The following is a 23,080-nucleotide window of genomic DNA, read 5'->3' on the forward strand; positions in this document are numbered from 1 at the left end:
GCTCTGTCCACCCTGACCTTGAACACTGTCAGGGACGGAGCATTTACCACCTCTTTAGGCAACCTGTTCCAGTGCCACCCTCACAGTAAACTACTTCTTCCTTATATCTAACCTGAACTTCCTCTGTTTAAGTTTAAATTCTTTACCCCTTGTCCTATTGCTGCAGTCCCTGATGAAGACTCCCTCTCTAACATAGGCCCCCTTCAGACACTGGAAGGCTGCTATGGGGTCTCCATGGAGCCACTTTCTCTCCAGGCTATACAGCCCCAACTTTCTCAGCCTGTTTTCAGACAGGAGGTGCTCCAGCCCCCTGATCATGCTTGTGGAGTTGCTCCAACACCTCCATGTCCTTCTTATGCTGATGACCCCAGGATTGTACACACTACTCCCAAGTGGGATCTCATAAGAGCAGAGGGGCAGGATCACCTCCTTCAACCTGCTGGTTTCACTCCTTTTAGTGCAGCCCAGTATATTGTTGGCTTCTAATGAAATACATTTAAAAAAAGCTGTTCAAGAAGTAGAGATGGGGAAAATAAAGAAAGGGAAAGCAATTGCTTGATGTTTTCACACTCAGTAGAACATGTACACTTAGGATGTAAAATAAATTTCTTTTCAACCTACATGTATACTTGAGAAGCCAGACATCATTTCAGGTTTGGGCTGTGCTCTGACAGATTTCATTTATGCCACATATTGCTCATTCTTCCTTTGTTTGGTATTGTATTTAATTACCTACCTATCCCGTTTTTGCATCCGTTCTTCCTCTCCATCTTGCTTCCCCATCACTCTTTAACCACCTACGCTATTAGAAGAATTCAAGCAGCAATTCTTAAGAAGAAAAAAATTCATTTCCTCATGCTGAAGAGCTATTAATACTGTTAAATATGTAGCCTCTTCTACCTTAAAAGAACCAAAAACATTTGTTACCAAATGCAGCTTTTTCTGGGGAGGAAATGTGGGAGCTATTCAACAGCACGCAGGATCAAAGTCTCTTGAAAGGTATCACTAAAGATTCAGTGTCTACCACTAGTGATCACGTTTCTTGCAAAATCACTTCCCCATGACTGTGAATAATAGCAGAAAGCTGGCTGCACATTATTTTGGAAAAACTTCTGAATCCAGAAAAGGGCTGTGATCCCAGTGACAACTTCTACTGTCTTTTCTGTGAGCTGGTCATGCCTGCATGTTTACTTGGTTTTCCAGCAGCTCCTGCAAACACTTCCCAACTAGACTTTGCCAGTTCAGAGTCATCAAAAATAGACTTACTGTGTGGATGCATAGAATATTACACCTAGTAATCATCATGTTGTATGCTTTTATCGTTATCTTTAAGATATTTGGCATTTGACTCTTACTTTTGTCTGTGATACAAGATAGATGAAAGCTCAGAAATGCTTTAAAACTGCATTCAGTAAACAGTGCAGGCATTTTGAATTTTTTGTTTTGATGTGTGGCTGACTTACAGTAAAGCCACTAAAAATCTGTGCTCAACATCATTGTTTATAGCGTAACTGTTAAAATATTGGGACCTTCATTTTATACTTCCCATGGTGTACTGTTGTGGAAAGTTTTTCAGGCAGAAAAATTATTTGCTGTAGTGATTGGCTTCCCATGTCTTTATTAATGTTGAACAGGTAATGTTTATCCCAAGATCTTACCCCACTGATGTTTGTGCTACTGAAAATGGTTATTCAGTAGGATGTGGCCTGACAAAAACAAAGACCAAGATTTTTATTTATGGTGTCTAAAATGTAAGTCCATATTAAGGCATCCAAAAGTATGGTGTGACTGACACAAGTATGAAAACTTCCCTGCAGTTGCCTGATGAGCACCTTTGACAAGCAAATCACTTCTATTTAGGTGGCAAAGTACACAGTTACCTCAGTACAGACAGTACTTGGAAAGTGTTGGCCTTCATATTCCAGTATACAAGATCAGCTTCTGGATGTCCCTATTCAAGAGGCATCACCCATTTTTTCATAGTTACTGACCCAACTGGACACAGCAGAATGAGCTGGGTGGTTTTCTAAAATGGTGTTTTTATGTCATTGGGACTGTATCCATTGCTGCTTATGATGGGTCAGGCTGTTCCATTGTAAGCAAACTTCAATCACTATGTTTTGCAGGAGAGGTTCAAATGTTTCACTCACACTGGATATGTGTACCCCAGGCTGTTCTGAGCAAGGTTTTGGCTATGTCATGTCACCACGGGAACAGTCAGCCCAGGAATACCTTCAGACGGCATCAAACATCCTTACTGAAGAGGAACTGCACAAGAAAGCACTGGATCCTTTCATACTCCAGGCAGAGTTCTTTGTGAGTACCTGACCTCTCTCTTCTAGGAGCACCAGAAAAATTGGTTATTGTTTCTCTTCTATGAAAGTTGCTGTTATTTTCTGCAAATCTCTAATTAGTACATGCAAACTCCACTTCGGTCAGTGAAGCATTTAAACAAATTTGTCATCTCCTGAAATTGCAAAGTCTAAAAGCTTTCAGTGCTATTGTCACTTGAAAACTAGAGAACTGGTTCTGGTAACCAAAAAAACCCCTCTGTTTCCACAAATCTCTTTTTTCTGTCAGCATGCTACTTTTTAACAAAAACAAAACCAAACTTTTTCACTAGACTAAAGAAGAAAAACCAAGTTTTCTGTAGGCATAACAACTCTGTGTCTGGAATTGCCCTAGGAGTAAAATTGGTCCAAGTGCATGCTGCTGAATGCTTGGCATGGACCTGCTTTCCAAGCTTGAATGTTCTCCAGTTGACCAAAGCAGAGGATGGCTATGTCACTCAGCAGGAGCTGTAGAAAGTATGTCTTACTGGGTTTTCTTCTGGACAAAAAACTATTTACTAGTTGTAAGCTGCTCTGTCAGTTGCTTTTGGGGTTCTGAAGTATGTTTCCTTGGCTTACTATATCAGCTGTGCTTTGGGAGAATGATCCAACTAGTTTTGGAAAAAAATAAACATGTACAGATGAAGCAAGCAGTTGGAAATTGGATTTCTGAGTAGCTTAGGATAAAGGCCAGATACATTTCAGTGTAGTGAGTACACTGGCTTTTCAAATATTTGCATTATCTGAGTCTCTAAGTGCCTGAGTGTCCCTGATAGGCATTGTCGTATTTGTCATATCTAGCAAAAAAAAACAAGCAACAAACAAAAAAACCCAAACAAACTATGAAAAAAACCCAACATGCAAAATGCTGCAGTGGCTCTAAGTATTATGTCTACTAGGCAGAACTGTAAATTTGTGCACAAGATGGGAGGGAAACAGGGTTCAGTCTTTGCATGCTGGAGTATTTCAGGGCAGTTGAAAAAGTTAATGCTACCAAGTCAAATACTCTTTTAAGCATGCAGTCTCAGCAGAACAGGAGGAAGATGATGTTTTGCAACACAACAGCCCTTTCAGCTTGTCTTCGTTATGACCTGTATGGGCCTGAAAGGGTAGGAGTTACACTTTGCTTGCTGTCATCCTTTCTTGTGCAATTTCAGGACTGTTTGTTATTTTTTCTACTTTACAAGCACAGGTGGAAATGAGATAGTCTGGACTTCTGTTTTAAAACAGATTACCAGGTATCTATGGTCCTTAATTCACTTAGTGCTGTATAAGTTGGAAAAGAAGGCAGCTTTTGTGTAGGCAAACCCTGATTCTTTTGAGTAAAGCATATATTGCTTTTGTAGGGAGGAAACGTTTACTTGGTGAGTGTCTGAACTGTCTGCTGAACAAGTTGACATACAGTTTCATCAGTCTCTGAGGTGCAGTATAGCTTTCTTTCAAGCAAAGAAAATAATGTCAGAAGTAGGAAAAAATATGCTTCATTTCTCTAAAAGATTTTTGAATTAGTTTACCTGGCATTTAGAAAATCATTCAACAACCAAACTATCCCAAGGCATTTTCATTCTTTAATGAAAACTGAAAAAGCATAGATAAAAATGCTGCGTAACCAAAATGTCATTTCTGTAATTAAAAATTGTAAACAAGTTATTTTTTTACAGTTATCACCAGCTAGCTCTGCATCATATATTTTCCTTTTGTCAAACCTAGTTGGTTTTTAAAGTCCTGATCCATGATGAAGCAAGCAGCTGTGTTTCATTTTGCAAGAAAAGTCAGAGGGAACATCACTTGCATGGCTAAGCCCTGAAATTCTTTCAAAATTTAGAGTTTTTGCTCAGACAGACCTTCTGTTGATTTCACCAAGAATTTGCTTGAGCAGTGAATGACTAAGTCCCAAAAACAGACCATGGAACTTGGCTTAGGGAGAGTTTTGAGTGACTAAATACCAAGTAACAATTGAGGAAAACGTCAAGGTTTCATTCCCATGCAGTTCTCCAAACTGATAGAAAACTTCTTCAACAAAATGGTTTTACCATTAATTACCTCTGGTTAAGCCCATTTAGTGCTATGTAAGAGCAGAATGCAGACAGTCAGTCTCCTGAAACTCCAGAATTTAATATAGTTCATAACTCTGCTCATGTTAATTTCTTCCCAGAGTGAGGCTTGTTTTACTCAACCCTGACTCCTGTTAGCAGTATTTCTGGTACTGGCTACTCAAATCCAGTATGCACCAGATGGGATGACCAGCTCTGCTCTCAAGCTCCCACGAGCCTTTTCTCTGCTGAGCCTGGATAACACATCCTGTCTCATCACATGCCTGTTGACTCCAGTTGGCGCAATGTTCCTCTTTGTTCCTCCCTGGAAGTGGCATTGGCCACTTTCTTTCAGGAGATTAGTAATGGAGAATAAGAATCCTCTCCATCTTTGTGCATTCTTTGCGTCAACAGTGTAGAGAGCAGGTAATCACTGAGCACCTGTTTGATGTCCTTGCCCATGGAGCTTTAAAGTGTGCTGAACGAAGAGTGATGTTCCCTCAGTTCCACAGTCAGGTCAGTACACCAACCCGTCATAATGTGTGTCATAATTTATTGCTGATGAAAGTCACTAGAAAATTACTTCCTTCCACCCTCAGAGAGGAAGGAGTGTGAGTCAGAAAGGATGGTGTCTGAGGTCCATCACTTTTGGAGCAGAGTATCTTACGTACCACCTTTTGCTTAGTTCTGTGCCTACACTTGCAATACAGTCCTAATAATATTGGGAACTAACATAACACTGCTGCATGTATTACTCAATGAATTAGTCACTCTGAACGTGTTCATTTTAAGGATTTCAGAAAAGAAAGCCAGTGATAGTACAAGGAAACATCAGTCGTATTTTTGTGGTAAATTGCTCTAAGTATTGTACCATATGTCAGTTGACTTCATCACTTTGCCTCCCTCACAGGCAGGACATAATGGACTTGGGGTTTTTTTTATTCCTCCTGTGAATCTAATAGTACTACTTATTTTGTTTTGTGGTTTTGTTTCTTTCTTTTTTAAACAGGAAATTCCTATGAACTTTGTTGATCCAAAGGAATATGATATTCCAGGCTTAGTGCGTAAGAATCGCTACAAAACAATTCTTCCAAGTAAGTTTCTGCTTTTTAAGTCACTGAGGTAGGCTGGTTTATTCCACACGGTGAAGGGCCTTGTATCCAGAATGCGTGAAATGTGCTGTTACTACAATGTATTGTCCAAAAGCCATATTTATGAAGCAGCAACATGGCTTCAAAGCATAAATCAAATTTCAAAAGAGGTGCAGAGCATGAAGAGCCTAATATTCACTGAACAGCAGCAGCACTTAAGTTTTAAGTCATTAGAATTGCATCATTTGATGCTGCTTAAAAATTCTACCCAAGAACTCAGTGTGTTTATTCAGATGTTAATTAGGGGGTTCTTTGATTAAACTCCTTTAGAAGGACTAAATTCTAGTGATGTTATTTTCCTGACTGATGTTATTCTTGGAATCATGCCTCAAATGCAGTCTGAGAATATTCGGAAATGATGGTCTGATGGCATTAAGATGACACAGAAAATCAGAATATTTTTTTTTTCTCCTATACTATTTTTATTTGTAGACAAGAGTAAGAGTTTAGAGACACATTTTGGTACAAATTTTTACAAGTGTCATAATTTCCATTCTGTCATACTTGTATCATTTTTCAAAGTAACTTTAATTAGATGTCAGTCAAGCTTTTAGCTCTGTATTTGCAAAGCACATAAGTTTCAGTGTCAGGTTAGCAAAGGTAACTGCAGAGAAGTAAAAAATGTCTTCAGCTATAACTATCATTTTAGTCAATAAACCTAGGTTGGAATTGTTTCCAGAAGATGTTTATTAATCTAGACTTACAACTGTAGCAGCTGCAGACAGTGATCCAATGTGCACAACTCTTCTGATGACTTCGTACTCCACTTTAGAGCAGAAGTGCAAAAACATTCAACTGAATTTCATAATTGCTGTGCTAATGACTGAAGTGAATCATTCAAGTATTAATTTACTGGTTTTGCTGTAATAGAAGATTGCAAAAGTGTCTAGTGATTTCAGATGCCCAAACTGCTAGGTTTTAAAGTGATCTATATAGTCTGAATTTGATATCTGATGTGTCCTTTTAGAACTGGATCCATTTTAAATATCTTGCATTGGATGTTTAAACTGAAAATGAGAGTTTCTACTGTTTTGAACACCCTCTTCCAGAGTTGCAACAGATATGAACTGTTTTCAGTTTTAAGAAAACTGAAAACAGTTTTAAGAATCATTGCTTTTTAAGAATCATCACTTAGTGGATTAATTATTTGCTGCAAACTTCATTTTAGTCATATGGGTATCTGCTAGCAGCCATTGGTTTGTCACATTGACTTCTCCAGCAAACTAGTTTCTACCCTACCATGCCCCCAAGGGTTACTAAGCTTATTCCAAGCTCATTCAATCTGGAGGTAAGATGAGGGAGAGTCCAGTGCTTTTCAGGCTTTGATCATCCACTGACTTCTGCTTCTGAGCTTACCAAACATAGCCTATGCTACCTTAAGTGTCTACCTAGCATTCCTACAGGTTCCAGCTTTAGAAAGCAGTAATGACAGGAACTGCTGAACAAGCTGCAGTACAGCAGACTCAAACCACTCATTATCATAGGGAACAGCAAAAGCTTGATTATCAAACTAGAATCAAACCCAAAATTGGAATTTAAAAGTAACTAAAATTCGCTTACCAGCTGTATCACCAGAAGCAAACTAGGCAGTCATCATTAAAAGGTGAGCAGTCATGATAATATGATAATCAGTTATTTGCAACCCTAGAGTTGATTGTAGTAAGAGACATGATAATAGTCTGTAATTCATTGCATTTGTATTTCTTTTGGAGAATCTGTAAGAATAATTTACTACAATTTTGCTGTTAGTAGTAAAATGGCTTAGAAGGTGGCTTTTTAATGGAAGAAGGGTGTTTCTGGGAAAATGCCAAGCTAAAGAAGTTGATTTGGATATTTCATAACTGCACATTTGTTTGTAGGCAGTTCTCTTCTGGGGATGAGTCCTATGGCATTTTCTGGAAAATGATAACTTTTCTCTAAGGTATTTGGAGGAGGCACTGTTTTAATATATAGAAAAGAAAGTTCTTGTAACAGTATTCTAGAGGTGGCAAGAACTTACTATCCTGTTGTATATCAGTCTCATTGAATCCTTTTCTGAAGAGTAATGGCTAGACAAGCTTTTTAGATTTCTATGTGGCTCTGTTGCTTCTGTACCATTTTAAGTTACATAAAACATTTCAGTTAAGTCTACTGAGTTCCACTAAAATGTCAGACATAGTATAAACACAAAATGGCCATCAAAGAGGCTGTAGAAAAAATAGCTGACATGTCATTTGATTTCTTAATGATACAGACTGCTACTGTTTTTTTAAAGATGTATTGTCATCTTGGACCTGGCCTGTGCACTGGTTTTGTTCTAGGATAAGTGTTTTCAATAAGAGTAGGATCTTGTTTTGCTTAAGTGCCTCTTTACCAAAAATTTGAAATTCATACTGCAAGCTCTTTCATTAAAAGTCTTATGAATTTTTCTAAAGGAGGAGTTATTCCTGTTTATGTATTTCTAAGAGCAACTCAGCTTCAGCTACACTTTCTACCAAACAGTTCATGTTCTTGTTTCGACAATGTGTTAATAGGCCTCTCTTACACAAAATAAGATTGAAACTGTTCACTAATGTACTACCACGGCAAATGTGTATGCTACATTAACAGAAAAGTCACAAGCCAAGTATTATAATCTAAAATAAAAGCATCTTCTGGATAACATTTTAATATTTGTCGATACAGCAATAAGACAGTCCATAGTGAAAGGTAACTTAAATTCTAATGCAGTTGAAGAATACTAAAAGAAGCCTGTGCTTAAAAGTCAATGGCACCCATTGATAGAGTTTTTTTCTGCTTTATGTCTCCCTAAAGACCCATCATGAGATGGACAAAGTAGGATTATTTCATTACTAGTAGGGTAAAATCATGGAATTTTTACTCAAACTTCAGCAGACTACATGGATGACTGCATAAAAGCCAGGCAAAGGAATTTCATGCAAGGGGGGGGTCTAACTACTCTGTCCAGTGACATTTGAATAAATATCTGGCAACCAATATCATTCATCTTTTTAATGGTGTGACATGTTGCAGGCTATCAGAATCCTTGATTAAAAAGCAGGTTTTATCTCTTGATTCACTGTCTCCCCAACACTAGAGGCGTGAGCAAAGTTGAGCGGGAGAGAACTGTATTAGAGAGGAACTTGCTGGTTTCAGTGCTTGTGTACTGTAAAACAGTATCTTTGTTAATTTCTTTACTTTGCAGATTGTGATTACATTATCACATAATAGGTAACATGAATCTGCTCTTAGGACAGCATTTCATGCTGAGTCTTTGTAGTACTGTAGAAATTGCTGTGTGCTTGAACATCAATGTGATACTGAGTAAAGTGCAATTTTTTTGGCATATATTTTTTGTTCTGGTTTATAAGCATGCTGGATATTTTTTACGAAGAAGTCACTGTGGTTTGTTTTTAATATTCTCATGATGTACACTGTTGCTGTTTGCTGAGGCCTCTGTCAGGAGAATATTTCTTGTCAATGATAATAAACTGTGTAGTAGTGGTGAAAGTGGATGAATGTGGGCTGTGTCAGCTCAATTAAAATCAGTGGAACAGATCCCATTGACTTCAGTGGGAATTGGACTGAACTTCACAGGTGGAATAATGTTTTCATTTGTTGTATTATTCAAACAAGAATAATGCTTCATAAACAGCCCCACTGTGGGAAACTCAAGTACTGAAGAGACTTATGAAAAGTACAAGAGGCTGTTAATATTCTTTAATTTCTCTTTAACCATTAGCATTTATTAATAGCACATCTTGGAGTTCAGTTCACTGAAAGATGAAACAGGGAAAGAGTTACTGTCATTTGGCCTGCCTATGTGCACTAAATGCGTGTTTATGGTTTGGGAAAAAAGCTGCTTGTTGGCGTTTCACAAACTATATTCTAATGTCTTATAAGTCAGAATGAGTCTGTTGACCTAACAAATTGAGAAATAATTTCCTGGAGCAGAAAATTGCTTTTCCAGATTCGCTCTGGCACACTGACTTTGCAATAGGAGCAATTAAGCAGGCTTCAGAGAGTGGATAAAACTATCAGAAGCAGCCAAATTACCCCAACTATCCTTTCCCTTTTTTATGGTAACATTTTAACATGAGAACTCTCCAAGGCCATTTGCATCTGTTGTGATGGCCATGAATACATGTAAATGTCTTGCTGTACAAAATAATCTTTTGTGTCTCTTTCTCTCCTCTGAGCAACTAATGTACTATTACTTATCTCTTTACCCCTTTCAGATCCTCACAGCAGAGTGTGCCTTACCTCAGCTGATCAGGATGACCCCCTCAGCTCTTACATCAATGCTAACTACATCAGGGTAAGAGCTCAGTAGTCTATTGTGTCTGCCTAGCCTTTATCTTCCACTGTTTATATTAACAGAATTGCAACATCCACTGGCTTTTAAAGTCATCCTAGCTGAACTGATTGCTCTTCTCTCCTGCTTACATTAACTGAAAATTAAATCTCAAAGTGCAACTGTACAGGTTCAGACCAGACAAAACCACATTTCTGCACTTCTTAATTCAAATTCCTTGTCAGCTGGCCTGACCAAGGCACTGGAGAATAAGTCTGAATAAGGCTCTTGACCTAGCCAGCACCACCTGGGCTGCTGGACACTCATTGCTGGAATTATGCGAGTCCATCTTGCACCTTTGCGCCATCTACACGTGCAGGAGAGAGAGAGGGGAAGAACTGATCCCATGGAGTCCATTTCACCCAGTGGTAGCTCTCTGTTTAAAGACTGAACCTTTGTGGTTGTGGTGGACATGCCTGTTAAAATTGTTCTTGTGTTGTTTTGTTGGCAGGGCTATGGAGGAGAGGAAAAGGTATATATTGCTACTCAGGGACCGATAGTTAATACTGTCAGTGATTTCTGGAGAATGGTGTGGCAGGAACGTTCTCCCATCATTGTCATGATTACCAATATAGAAGAGATGAATGAGGTAATGGTATTACATATAGTCTGTATTTTTATCTGTACCCTAGCGGATATTTTTGGCATAGATGCAAGAAAGCGAACACAAGTTAGTTAGTTCAGTGTCCTGAGCAATCAGAGCTAGATTAAATTCTTCAGGACCAGAGAAGACATGGGCTTCTCTTCTGGTTCAGTTTGTCTTGTTTTGTTGTCTGACTTAAGTCTACTGCTGGTTTTGCCATTTTTCCTCTCCCAGCTGACCTAAAACCTCTCCAAACCCAGCTCTATTTGCAGACACTCTTTCAAGTTCTCTCTAAAGGAATCAAAAACAATAGTACTCCAGAACTACTAAGGTTGAGTATCTTTAATTAACAAGATTGGTGCAGCTTTATCTTGCATTTATTATGATTCAATGTCTGTATCCACATTTCAGCGATGCTGTCCCCAGCTTGTGAAAGGTGTTAGTTATGAAAATCAGCAACTAGAGCTGACTTGGGTATGGAGGACCTTTTCCTGAATGTGTCTAGAAAATGCTTTTGAAATATTGAAATTAAGATGCTGACAATGTCTATGCACCACCTACTTCCTGAATGTAAACTGTCATGGTGTTTCTGCTAATCCACCTAACATGATCCTTGTTTTCAGTTTAAAATACCGCTGCCCTCTAGCTGTTCATTACTTACCTGCTGAATTATTTGCCTCATAGCAGAGTTGCAAGAACCATGTGCCTGGGCTTCAGTTCACAGATAGGTAGCTGAGCTTACATCTGCTTTTATTGGCAGTGTAGGATGTGAGAAAGTGGTCTGGGCATGTGTTGGGTTCTGTATCTCCCTTAACACTGGCAGCAAGGTGTACTGGAGAGATCCGCACAGTGTTTCTTAAGCTGCAGCAGCAGCATTTGTCAAAGCTTTTCCCTGAGAACCCATTAATAATTTGGGTGAGAGAGTTTCCTTTGGAGAAGAGGCTTTGGATGCTTAAAAGCCCAAGAATATGAGCATACCTTCATCATACACACAGAATTAAAATGGCTTAACTGTTATCTGGAAGCTTAGTGCCCATAATTATGCATGTGCATAAACCTTTAGCTTTCCCCAGTTGTGAAGTAAATACATTTAATCTTGAGCTTTAGTGGAAAAAAGACATGAACATGACAGACACAGAATTATTGTGCTTTGCAAGTTAAAAATTGTCCATTGTTACAACTGCCTGATTGGACACGTATTGTCAAGGCACTGCTGCTGCAAAATACAGCGTGTTGCTGATACAAATGTTTTGTTTGCACTAACATTTTAAACTCATGTCTGCCTCTATCTGAGAGGCAGCACTGAAGTAATAACTTGTTCGTTGATTAGAGTTGCCAGTTTGTGGCAAGTAAGGTGCTAAAATATTGTGACACAGTGTACCAGAATCATTTAAAGACTTAGAGTTTTAAAGACGATAATGCAGAGGAAATATTGGTCCTGAATGACATATCTGCTGATAAGTTCTTCCACTGTAGTCTATTTAGCAAGGTTGAATAACAGCAATGTAAAATAACCTTTATATCTGAATTTCACCCATCATATCAGCCTATACATCATAACAGAGTTGCTGAGTCTTTTCTGGTATGTTTTGTGTCAAAAACTAAACAATGTCAGGAATCTCAGCCATCAGTATAGGGCAAGTCCTTTCATGTAAATGTTTTCTGTATTCGTTTCCTTTCTTCTATAGCACATATATGAATAACAGGACTCAGAAGTACATAGATTAAAAACCAAAACCTTTGTTCAGCAATGATGCTGCTAACAGAGGCTCTGTGTTCCTCCTCAGTGCAATGTCTTTGCTAATGTGAGTATTAAAAGCTCTGTATCTCAGCCCTCTTTCACATCTAATCTAAACTGACAGCCCACAGAAATGAGTGGGCAATCTTACTCCACTCCTTTACCAGAGGAGCGTCTGTGCTATTGATAGCTGCTAGCACTCTTGACAGTTTTTACAATGGATTCTGCAGTTTAAGAGTAGAGGAAGAAAAAAACCTCAAACTGCATAAATAATTTTAGAGAGACACAGTGGGCCACACTACCAGTGGGTTATTAACTGATGCACAATGCAGATGGAACAGCACTGGTTCTCCCACACAAAAATTTTGACTCAGTAACTTTGCAAGATACTTCTCTGTTGTTAGTCTTTCTCCTGAAGTAGAATTATTTTTGGTGGGGAAGAGCAAAATGCTTTAACTTACTTCTTTCAAAGTAGCGTATAGTTATGTAAAAGAGGAAGCTTACAAGCATTGTCTTTAACTGGGTTTGTCCAACAGCAGATTCTTATTGGCTTATGGTAATGAGATTGCATCTTCCATTGTCACAAGGGAGCCTTTTTCTCAGACCCTGCCTTGTTCATGTCATTTCTTGTCCCCAAACTAGTTCGTGCACTGTGTGGAAGCGCCTGTCTCTTCCTTTGCATATTGATTAGTTTAAGGAGAAACTACACAAAAAAAAACAGTCTGTCAGCCTTCCTTCCAGGATAGGAGTGCTTACAAATTCTCACCTACTAGTCTCTAGTGTATCAGTACCACAACGTACATTTGCAAATGAACTGTAGTTTGTGCTTCTCTGGTTGTCAGCTTGCGCTGGCTGCATCTCTGACTGTTTTGGGGCAAAATCAAGCGTTGTAGTCTAACAGCTGTCACAGCTGTTGTTTCCTTTTAGTTCCTTGACTTTGAAAGATTTTCAGTGTCCATTTGAAGTGGATTTTGGTACATAATCTAATTCGCAAAGCACCCGCAGTCATGTTCTTTTGTACGAAAACCTATTCAAATGATCATCTTGTATCCAGAGAGCATTGACCCATTATAAAAAATAGAAAAGATGTATTTTATGTTTCATATCCATATACGAACACCACAGAAATAGTGATAACTAATGTATATTATACTAATCATTACTGTCTTAAGAAAAGGATTAATCTAAAAACACAAGCACATTGCCACTGGTCTTTCCAATGAATCTTCAAAATGCACGTCAGTTGCATAAAGATAAATAAGGATATGTGTATTTGAATCATTGGTTTGTCATTACTTGATTTATGCATTTTCAGTCGCGCAGCAGTGCTATTAAGAGTGCAGCAAAAATGAGATGAAATGTGGTCTCTCTTCAGAAAATAAAAACTTATTATAGAAACAAAGTTTATTCATAGTCATCTATGCATGTGCTATATCTAGTTTCAGAGGAGTAAAAATGAACCTCCCTTGATATCTGCTTAACTAGATTTATTTTATATTGCACACAGAAATGTACAGAATATTGGCCAGAGGAACAGGTCACCTACGAAGGAATAGAAATTACAGTTAACAAAGTCATACAAGCAGACGATTACCGTTTAAGGCTCATCACCCTGAAGGTAAATCATCCCAGTGTACTTACAGTAGTTTAGCTGTCTAAACCCTTAAATAGAGATGTTCATGGAGAGTTGCTCAGAAATCTTCTGCACGTGTACTGCTGTGCAAGTAGTACTTTTCCTTACTGAAGTCAATACAGCCTTGCCCAGTTCACCAGATACAAAGACTACCATAAAACAAGCAGTCAGAGATTTAGACTGCATATGAACAATCTGAAAGCTACCATGCCAGTTGTCGTGGTATGGAGTTCACTCAGTGAAAGAAACCAGTGACTCATTCTGTGTCCTCTGCATTCACTGATCATTTAGAGTGGCATGTTAGCTAACAGATAAAGGCTTCTTACCAGCCTTTGCAAGTTATACCACAGACAGCACTTACGGAATAATCTACTAAACTCTGTGATGATGTTCTGTAGAATTCAAAGGCTTGTTTATTCTTTAGGCCATCGGCTTAGGCAAACTGATTACCAACAGGGAACTTTTACTTGTATGCCGTCTTACACATTTTGTAGTATGGGGGGACCCCTAGGAAATAGTTAAATTGTGCTTGTCCTCTTAGGATCATTATTAGATTGCTTTCATACTGCTGGATACCCACCAGCTGTTTGTACCTAAGATGACTTGTGCCACTAACAAGAGGTGGGACAGTTGAGAACTGAGTAAAAGGCATTTTAATTTTGCTTACCTGTTTTCAGTTTCTCTAAGCAGTGGGACTACTGGTCTGCTTGGCACTTGTTAGTGGTGTAGTAGTACCACTCCTGTTCGCTATGACTGAACTCCTATGCTAATTTATTCTTTGAGTGATTTGACTGACTGGACTTTGAAGATGCTTTGAGGGATCATCCCACTTCAAGACACTAAAGCTGTTGATGACCTTGAGAAACACTTTCACTACAGCATTCTTCATGCTTACATTTCTAAATATTAATATCTTTTCAACTACTTGTATGTGTAGTTTTACATACCATAATCCATTCTATCATCTTGTGGACAGAGAGCTTAAAAAGAGATTTAATTTTTTAAGTACTTAAATGCTACTTAGTCTACAGTAAGAGTCCCATTTTACAGCTGTTTTCATTGCTAGGTTCTAGAATCTCAAGCTACATGCTTTAATAAGAATAGTCTATTTACATACACTTCATACATTTTTCATCTACCATTATCTATCCCTGATCTCACCACAATTTATTTCCAAGCTGAAAAAACTCTCCTTTTATCCAACCAGTTTCAAGTCTCTTCAGCCATATGTTAATAGGCAAAATGCCAGCATATGAAATCCCATATCTGGATTGAGAGTGTGGAAAGTCTGTCACTCATGCTTTTGGCAAAGGCAGCAAAGAGAAAATCACAGTCCGTAACAAGTGGGAAGTAAAGAATGTTTGCAAGTATGTTGCAGACTTCTAGTTCATCCCGGTTTGTTTTTCAGTTAAACAATGTTTTTGTTTTCAGTACTAGTGGGGTAATGTCTCTTTTCCCCAACTCCCAAATGAGTTGGTAGTGAAAACTAGAGAAGCCATGAATTAACTCCTGTTTTCCCTTAAACATGAGTGGTCAGAAATATGCGATTTCACCACCAGCAATATGTGATTACTGCGTAAGTTACAGGGTGGACTGTCATACTTCTGTCAGAATAGGCAGTAGGATTTGGCAAGCTTTAGGGATTTAGAAAAATCTGAGGCAATAGGACAAAGCTTGTTTTCTTTTTTCAAAGGAACCTGCCAGTGTCTAGCCATCAATTCATGATCTCAGCCAGTCATGGTTTAACCCCAGCTGGCAACTAAATACCGCACAGCTGTTAGCTCACTCCTCACCCTTCCAACCCTTTGTGGGATGGGGAGGAGAATTGGGAAACAGTTTAAAAAAACATGGGTTTAGATAAGAACACTAGAAATAAAGTAAAATATAATAATAAAAGGAAATAGAAGAAGAACACAGACACACACACATGCACGCACACACACAAAAACCCCAAACAAGTAATGCACAGTACAATTGCTCACCACCTCCTGACCAATACCCAACCTGACCCAAGCAACAGGCCCTTTCCTGCCAACTCCCCCTAGTTTATATACCGAGCACAATATTCTTATGGTATGGAGTATCTCTTTGGCTGGTTTGGGTCAGCTGTCCTGGCTGTACTCCCTCCCAGCTTCTTGTGCAGCTCCTGGCTGGCAGAGCATGGGAAACTGGAAAGTATTTGATTTAGAGTAAGCATTACTTAGCAACAATTAAAAAAACACTGGTGTGTCATCAGCATTATTCTCAGACTAAATCAAAAGCACAGCTCTGTACCAGCTATTGGGAAGAAAATCAACTCTATCACAGCCAAAATGAGAACACAGCCTCAGCTGTAGCATACGTGATGGTGGACTTCAAGCCATCAGTTAAATCTTGCTTCCTCCTAGGTGTTCCAGAGTCTTCTCAGTCTCATGGAAGCACCAATAGAGAATATTTTGTTAAAGTAAAAGTTTATAGAATCACAAAAGTCAAGCTTCTCTAAGCAGAAGCATAAAATTGGTAACAGCATAGACAAAACTAAAGAACTAAAGAAATGCAGAGTTCATCACTAGAACTTTGTCTGTTTTCTATTTTTGTCAAATGTAGTGATTAATGTTTTTCTTCAGATGACTTATCTTTTACTTTTCACTCAGTATTATTGCCAACATTTTAATTATAATTTTTCACAACTTAAGAATCCAATGTTCATAATCTTTGTGGTTCATACGGTGTCACACATTCAAAAGCAACTGTGTATGTTCATATTTCAGAGAAGTGTTGCTCTGATTTACTGACAGTAGTGAGCTGAAGTACTATTCATGGCGACTAGTTATGATCTCTTAAGTAGAACAGCTTCTCACTAAGGTAAATAACCTAAGGCCAGGCCCTGTGTTACAGTAGTAAGCCTCTTAAAGTGTACTTAAACTGAGCTTAAGATTCCTGTAGCTGTGTTTCAGTGAGCACTTTAAACCCAGTATAAACTGGAATTGCAGCTCAACGAAGACCAGCCTCCCCCTGTCTGGCTCTCTTGTTCTTATGCTTAAGTTGTTTCCCGTGTGCCCATACAAGCGTGTATGTGACTGTGTGGTAAGCCAAAGGGGAGAACTGATCGATCCATCTGAAAATTAATCTAGTATGAGAAAGAAAATAGATTTTTCTAGATCACTTCCCTAGTCTAGTTCACTGTGAAGATATGTAAAAGCTTTTTTGACTGAAGAGCAGGATGGAAAGTGACACAACCACAGAGCACTTTTAACATCCAGTGACTGTCTGGAGTGTAGATGACAGAAACTATTTCCAGATTTTTGTGTCTGATTCTTTAGAAAGAGCCAAATTTGTTCCACTTTTCCTCCTCTCTTAAACTCAGCCAGCCAAGTGTTTAAGAGAAGGTTGTGGAAGCTTCTGCTTCTGTTCCCAGACCTTTTGAAGACATTTCCTTAGCCCTATGCCATCTGGCTTATGTAGTGGCTGAAAGGGTAAGGCCATTTCCCTGAGCTCCTTGTTAACTATTTGGCTCTTTTAGAAATCATGCAGAAGGATGTCACTTTGAACACACAAAATCAGAAGCACACAGTGCTACTTGGCACTCAGAAAAGGTAACAGCGTATTTGCTGTATTCATAGCCGAGCTGAGACAAGAGAAAATTGGAATGTGTGTCTCTCAAAAGCCCTGGACTGCAGCTAGATACAATTCCCACCTTCCATAGTGTCTCTGAACTTCTTGCCATGTCTAAGAGAAAACTAGAATTGACAGAAAACTGATATGAGTCTGTCTATCAGAAGAGATAGAAAAATAAGCTCCTACCTATCTACCTACTGATCTATCTGTCTATGACAGAGATATGGCTCCTGGCTCTTTGTATGTCAAATACTCGATGAAAGCAATTATGTCACAAACACAACTCTGGCTTTGCTGAATGAATCCGTCTAGAGAGAACAGACTGCCTGGAGTGTTTTGCACACAGTTCTTGGCGCTAAAAGAGCAGAATACTTTGGGGGGGGGGGGGGGGGGGGGAGACAGGAAGAAAAGAGGGGAGGAATTATATTTTTTAAGGCAGTTTACTGAAATGCAGATGTGATATTTGAAATCCAGATTTCTGCATTGTGTGGCTTGCCATTTGAATCTCCTGTTCCATTAAGCTTTGATCTACTTATCTCATTCTTAAAGCAAAGGCCAGGTTTTGGTATCAATGTGTAACCAGAAGTTATTTTAAAACTTTATGCTGTTTATCTTAACTGGATTGCAGAAAGGAGAAGAAGTCAGAAATTTGAAACACTACTGGTACACATCTTGGCCAGACCAGAAGACACCAGATCAAGCCCCTCCTCTGTTACAGCTAGTACTGGAAGTGGAAGAGGCCATGCAGAGTGCAGAAGAGAATAATGCACCAGTGATTGTTCACTGCAGGTAAATAAATATTGTGTCTGATTCCTAAGGGCTTCTTCATATACAGTGGCATAGTGCAGATACTGTCATATTGACCATCAGTCAGACATGGGAGAACTTGTTCAACTGCTTCTGTGAAATGCTTGGAACTTATAAAATTTAATGACACTAATTTTGTATTCCTAAATGTTGCATTCACATACAGCCTGAGCTAAACAGAGAAGCTGGCAGTGGCTCAGTTACCTGTAAGAAAAGTCTTGTTTCATTTGCTTTACTAGTAATATATACCTTTAATGATCTTAAAAGGGCCAGGTTAAAGATTAACGTGCTGTGAGTGAAACTGAGTTGGAAGACACATGCAAGCAGAAAAATAAGAGCATTCATCTTTAAGACTCAAAACACCACTTTGTAGATTCCTTCTTTGTTTTTAAAAAATCCTTATTAGGCCGAAGACAATAATTTAAGTTTAATACATAAAATTAAATAGTGGCAAAGCTGATGGCAGCAAATACTAACCAACCAACAGGAAATGTATGCAGCTGATAGAAAAACTGAAAAGCCCCTGGCAAAGATGATAATTTTTTATATAAAAGAAGCAAAATCTTTAAGTTGCTTGAAGCCTGATGATAACATTGTAATTATCAATCATAGAGCAGGAAAAAAAGCATGAAGATAGATACTTCTGTCTTCAGAAAGAAGTAGGAGGATGTACTTACCACTTGTAGACATGATTGTACATTCTTTTGCACTGCTAACTAGGGATCATGCTAAACAACTGCTAACCATTGTTAAATCAGCTACAGTGGATGATTTTCACCCAAGAGTGTTTAAAAAAATTTGGCCACACACTCTAAGCTATTAAAGTTTAGTATACCTGAATTCTAGTTCTTAAAAAATTGGAGAAATTCCAAAGGTCTAAAAGCAAGTCCTTCTTTTGCAAGTGTTTGGAAAGGTTAAATATGATTACTTAAAAACTACAAGCCAGTTCTCAAAATAATCCTTCCAGGTAAGTAGCAGAAAGCCTGATGAGCAATGCAGTAATCTCACCAGGGTAATTTTCCATAATTTCAGTAACATACATTTTGCCAAATTTATCTTTGTGATTCTTTTGTGAGGAATTTTACTTAGTTTTGCATAACATTTTCTAGGAAATGGCGGATGGTTGCTACCCAAAAGCCATAGTAAATGGGGTATTATCATACACTGGAAATGTTTTTAAAGAGAGTCTTGGCATGAATGGTTGGTAGCCCAGTGTCATCAAAGATCCACCTATAAGCTAATATGGAGTAATCGCTAGTAAAATGTTCGTATGATGCCACATGTCCAGTTTTTCTGCCTGTTTTTTAAAACAGATTTTGACAAATTGGGGAGAGTTCAGAGAAAATAAGAAATGGTTTGTAAGACGGTCCCCTTTGTCCTTGGAAATCTGTGACTCTCTAAGAGCTCCTTGAAGTATTATGGTATTTGCTGCAGGTAAAGATTCTGGTCACCATGTCACTCTTGCTTTGCATACTTGTTGTGTCCTCTTGTATAGTGTCATCCCCATGACACAGTAATAATCTGGGGGGAAACGGGGCATTTTTATTTGAAGTAATTACTAAGAGACATGGTGATAGGATTATAAAGTATTATATGTGATAAATGTGGACCAAAGCCCTTTCAGATTATTCCAGTTGCAATCACTTTTATCTGAAGAAGGAATTTAATACACTGCCTCTATTTGAGAGTGGTTTATGCAGCAAGCCATTAGCCAAGGCCCATGTTACAGAGAGTACGGTAGCTATTTTGACCTTTGTGGGAGATCCTCAGTAGAACATAATCGCTGTGGTTGAGGCCTTCAGTGATGTAACATAATGCACCTTAAAAAAAAAATAAAAATACAAACCTAATCAGGAAGCTATTCTTAAAAGCAGCTTCATGTTACACGCAGGCTAGTAGTCCTGTTGAAGGTCCTGTGGATAAGGTGCCACTCTTGGGCAGTCTTGGAGGGATTTATCTCAGCCACTGAGAGACCTGCAGCTTGTCCTAGGACAAGTGCTTTGCTAGTGCTGTTTGCTTTATCTAAAAACAGGTGGTGTTACCTCTCTTTGCAAAACACGCTGAAGTCTATGGATAGGAAACTGTATACAAGAACTGTGTACTGTGACCTGTTTGGTTATGGCATCAATTAGCAGATTTTTTTTTTCCTCCTTTTTAACCACTGATGAATATGCACATGCAGCAAAGAGTTACCTGAAATGTTTGAAGTTATAATTAACAAACTAGAAGTAACAAATAAAAGAGTCAGTTCATGAGGCATAGAGAGCTTCAGAGACAAAAATTTTAAGCCACGTAGGTGCCTCCATACAGTTATTTGGAGACTGAGATGAGTTCTTAATAATACCATCTCCCAAACTTGCATTGAATTGCCTTGATCATTCTGTACTAGAAATTAAAATGATTCCAATGTAGCTGTTTTCCCAACAAGCATAAACTCAGAGTAAAAAAACTGTTTATACAGCCAAAAAAAAACCAGTATTAGGACTTTGCGAGTAGCAGCTAACTGCAAAATCTGTTGTTCCTTGTAGACTTGTTGCCAATGTTTTTATATTACAACTTTAGCACAGTTTAAATGGAAGCAGGATTTCTTGCAGTTGCGTCAAGTCATTATTCCCGAGTATGCTCACTTAATTATTTAACACATAAGAAGATCTTTCAGCTTTTGCTGCTGGTTTTTTTATTAGGTGATAAGAAGAATTCACAGCTTCAATAGCACTGTGCCTTTGAGAATAAAATCAATTTTGGTCATTAAGCAAGGGCTGAATCAGTATAAAGGTGCTCAGGAAAGGGAGAAATTTCTTTAATAGTGGATTTGTTGTATCCTTCACTAATTCGGAGAACTGTAGATCTGACCAGCAAATGACTTCACATTTGCCGTAGTGCTGTTAGCTCTAATTATTTAAGCAAGAGTTGTTTGCTTGGTTTTTGTTTGTTTTCTTTTTTTTTTTTTTTACTGTACATGTGAATGAAAATAGCTTTCAAAGAAGCTATTAGGATTAAGAATCTCAAAACAAAGGTTGTCTTCAAAGCAAGATGTGCCCTCAAACTAAGTCTAACTAAGAAATACCGTTTAACGGCTTGTTTACAGTGGTTCAGTGACAGGTTCAATGGCATACTGGGTCAAACGATACTCATTAATATTCCGTTTTTAGCACTGTATGTGCAGTGTTCACTCTTTTGCTGTGAGTGGCTCATGCTTTATTTTGTTCTCCTGTTGAAGTTAGTATCTTTTCCTAGTTAAGGGTTTATATTTGCAAGCACCCTGCAAAGACTGGTGGGAGGAAAGGGATAATGGGATTTGATTGCTGGTTTAATGGCACTCATTAAACAAGGAAGTTCCAAAGCCATTCTAACATCTCCACTGCCTCTCTCTGCTTTTCCTTACCTTAGTGCAGGCATCGGGAGGACTGGCTGCTTTATTGCAACTAGTGTCTGCTGTAAACAGCTGAAGAGCGAGGGCATAGTTGACATATTGCGAACAGCCTGCCAGTTACGGTTAGACAGGTAAGAAAGCCTGTTTTCTTTCCAGAAAAATAAAAAGAAAAATGGTAATCTTTCCCTTTACTGAAGGAGAAACAAGTGGGAAGAGGGGAGGAACAAACATAAATGGAGGCCAAGAGAGAAAACGTTGGAGGGTGCTTTCATGTTCTAAGCAGTTCTGACTTGTAGTCTTTTGTCTATTTTATGAGCAGTAAGGCTTAATGAATAGCTGCAGAAGTGAGCTAGATTCACAAGTGGCATCAAAATCAGCATAGCTGCACAGCTCAATGCAGTAAGGGATGGTTGTTCACCAGCTGAGGAATTGGCCCCATGTTCGTACAGAAGCAAAGCCTCAAAGGTCTTCTGTACTTAAGTTCAGAGCCATAGATCAGCATTTTGTTCCCAGGGGGGAGTAAAGAAAAGTGGCCTTGTATATGTGGAGCTGTGAGCACTGTTGAGACAGCATGACTGCTTGGGACATTGCAGGGAGAGGAAGAGTATGGACAGCCTGGAGTGTTTGCATACTTATGAAAGAAGCTGTGAAATTCTCCAGAAATTCAATGGTCTTACAGTTAAGCATTTCTTAGCACACCACCTTGAGTCTGATTATAAAGTAAACAGACTTGAGTTTTGTACCAGAGATGTTATTTTTCCTCTCCTACTGATTTCAAGTGCCATCAAAACATGTCTCAGTGCTCTCTCTAATGATAATGATAAATGTAGTTAGGGGATGTCATGAAAAACACACCAGAGATTTTTCTGAGCAGAAAAAAAAAAAAAAAAAGAATCTTAACCCCACGCTGAACTTTATTTCAGAGGAGAAATTATGCTCAGTGGGAGGCAGAAAATGAAATGCTTGCTGCCCTGCTGAGGCTCTGATAGACAGGGACCTACAGAGGCTTGGAGGTTTGGCTCTTTCAGTGGATTTCAGGACAGACAAGGAAAGGCTTCTTGAGAAGAATACCAGAAAATGAATATTGAGTGCTCATTATCCATGACCCAGTGAAATATTTGGCTGGATCTGAAATATCTGTGTATCTGTGACTAATGTTGCAGAGGAAAAAATAGCCATACAAATAAAGGTTGACAACACATGCCTACAAATGTACGTGATACAGAGGATCAATTAAAAATACTAGCTTTGCAGGGTGAGGGGAACTGGCAGTCATTTACAGAGGCTGAAAAAGGGAGATCATACTTTAAAGAATGCCATGGAAGGAAAGGACTACAGGGACCTCCATAGCTGCCATGCACTTCTTAGGAGTGGGGTGGGATAGGAAAAAGCCATTTGAATGTCATGGGGGAAAATACTCCAGATGGAAAACAGTCAAATCACCATCCTTGCTACAGAAGAGCATGATTTCCTCAACATCTGGAAAATGGGCCTTGTAGTTT

At 38.7% G+C, this 23,080-nt stretch overlaps 1 protein-coding gene across 9 annotated transcripts in view; it reads left to right on the forward strand.

Annotated features, from left to right (window-relative positions):
• Positions 1–23,080, forward strand: part of PTPN5 (protein tyrosine phosphatase non-receptor type 5) — an 82,636-nt gene that overhangs the window by 55,129 nt on the left and 4,427 nt on the right. For 7 of the 9 annotated variants that reach the window (XM_062628141.1, XM_062628144.1, XM_062628143.1 and 4 more), the window contains 7 exons: positions 2,127–2,316; positions 5,373–5,457; positions 9,732–9,811; positions 10,299–10,436; positions 13,676–13,786; positions 18,027–18,187; positions 21,596–21,709. In XM_062628141.1, coding sequence (XP_062484125.1) covers positions 2,127–2,316; positions 5,373–5,457; positions 9,732–9,811; positions 10,299–10,436; positions 13,676–13,786; positions 18,027–18,187; positions 21,596–21,709 — 879 coding nt within the window. Of the gene's footprint in view, positions 1–2,126; positions 2,317–5,372; positions 5,458–9,731; positions 9,812–10,298; positions 10,437–13,675; positions 13,787–18,026; positions 18,188–19,518; positions 19,640–21,595; positions 21,710–23,080 lie in introns of all 9 variants that reach the window. The other 2 variants (XR_009966541.1, XM_062628148.1) reach the window with 2 other exon arrangements.

Source organism: Pezoporus occidentalis, unplaced genomic scaffold, assembly GCF_034315485.1.
Source record: "Pezoporus occidentalis ecotype Australia unplaced genomic scaffold, CSIRO_AGI_Poc_V1 ctg31, whole genome shotgun sequence".
In the NCBI taxonomy this organism is placed as follows: Eukaryota; Metazoa; Chordata; class Aves; order Psittaciformes; family Psittacidae; genus Pezoporus; species Pezoporus occidentalis.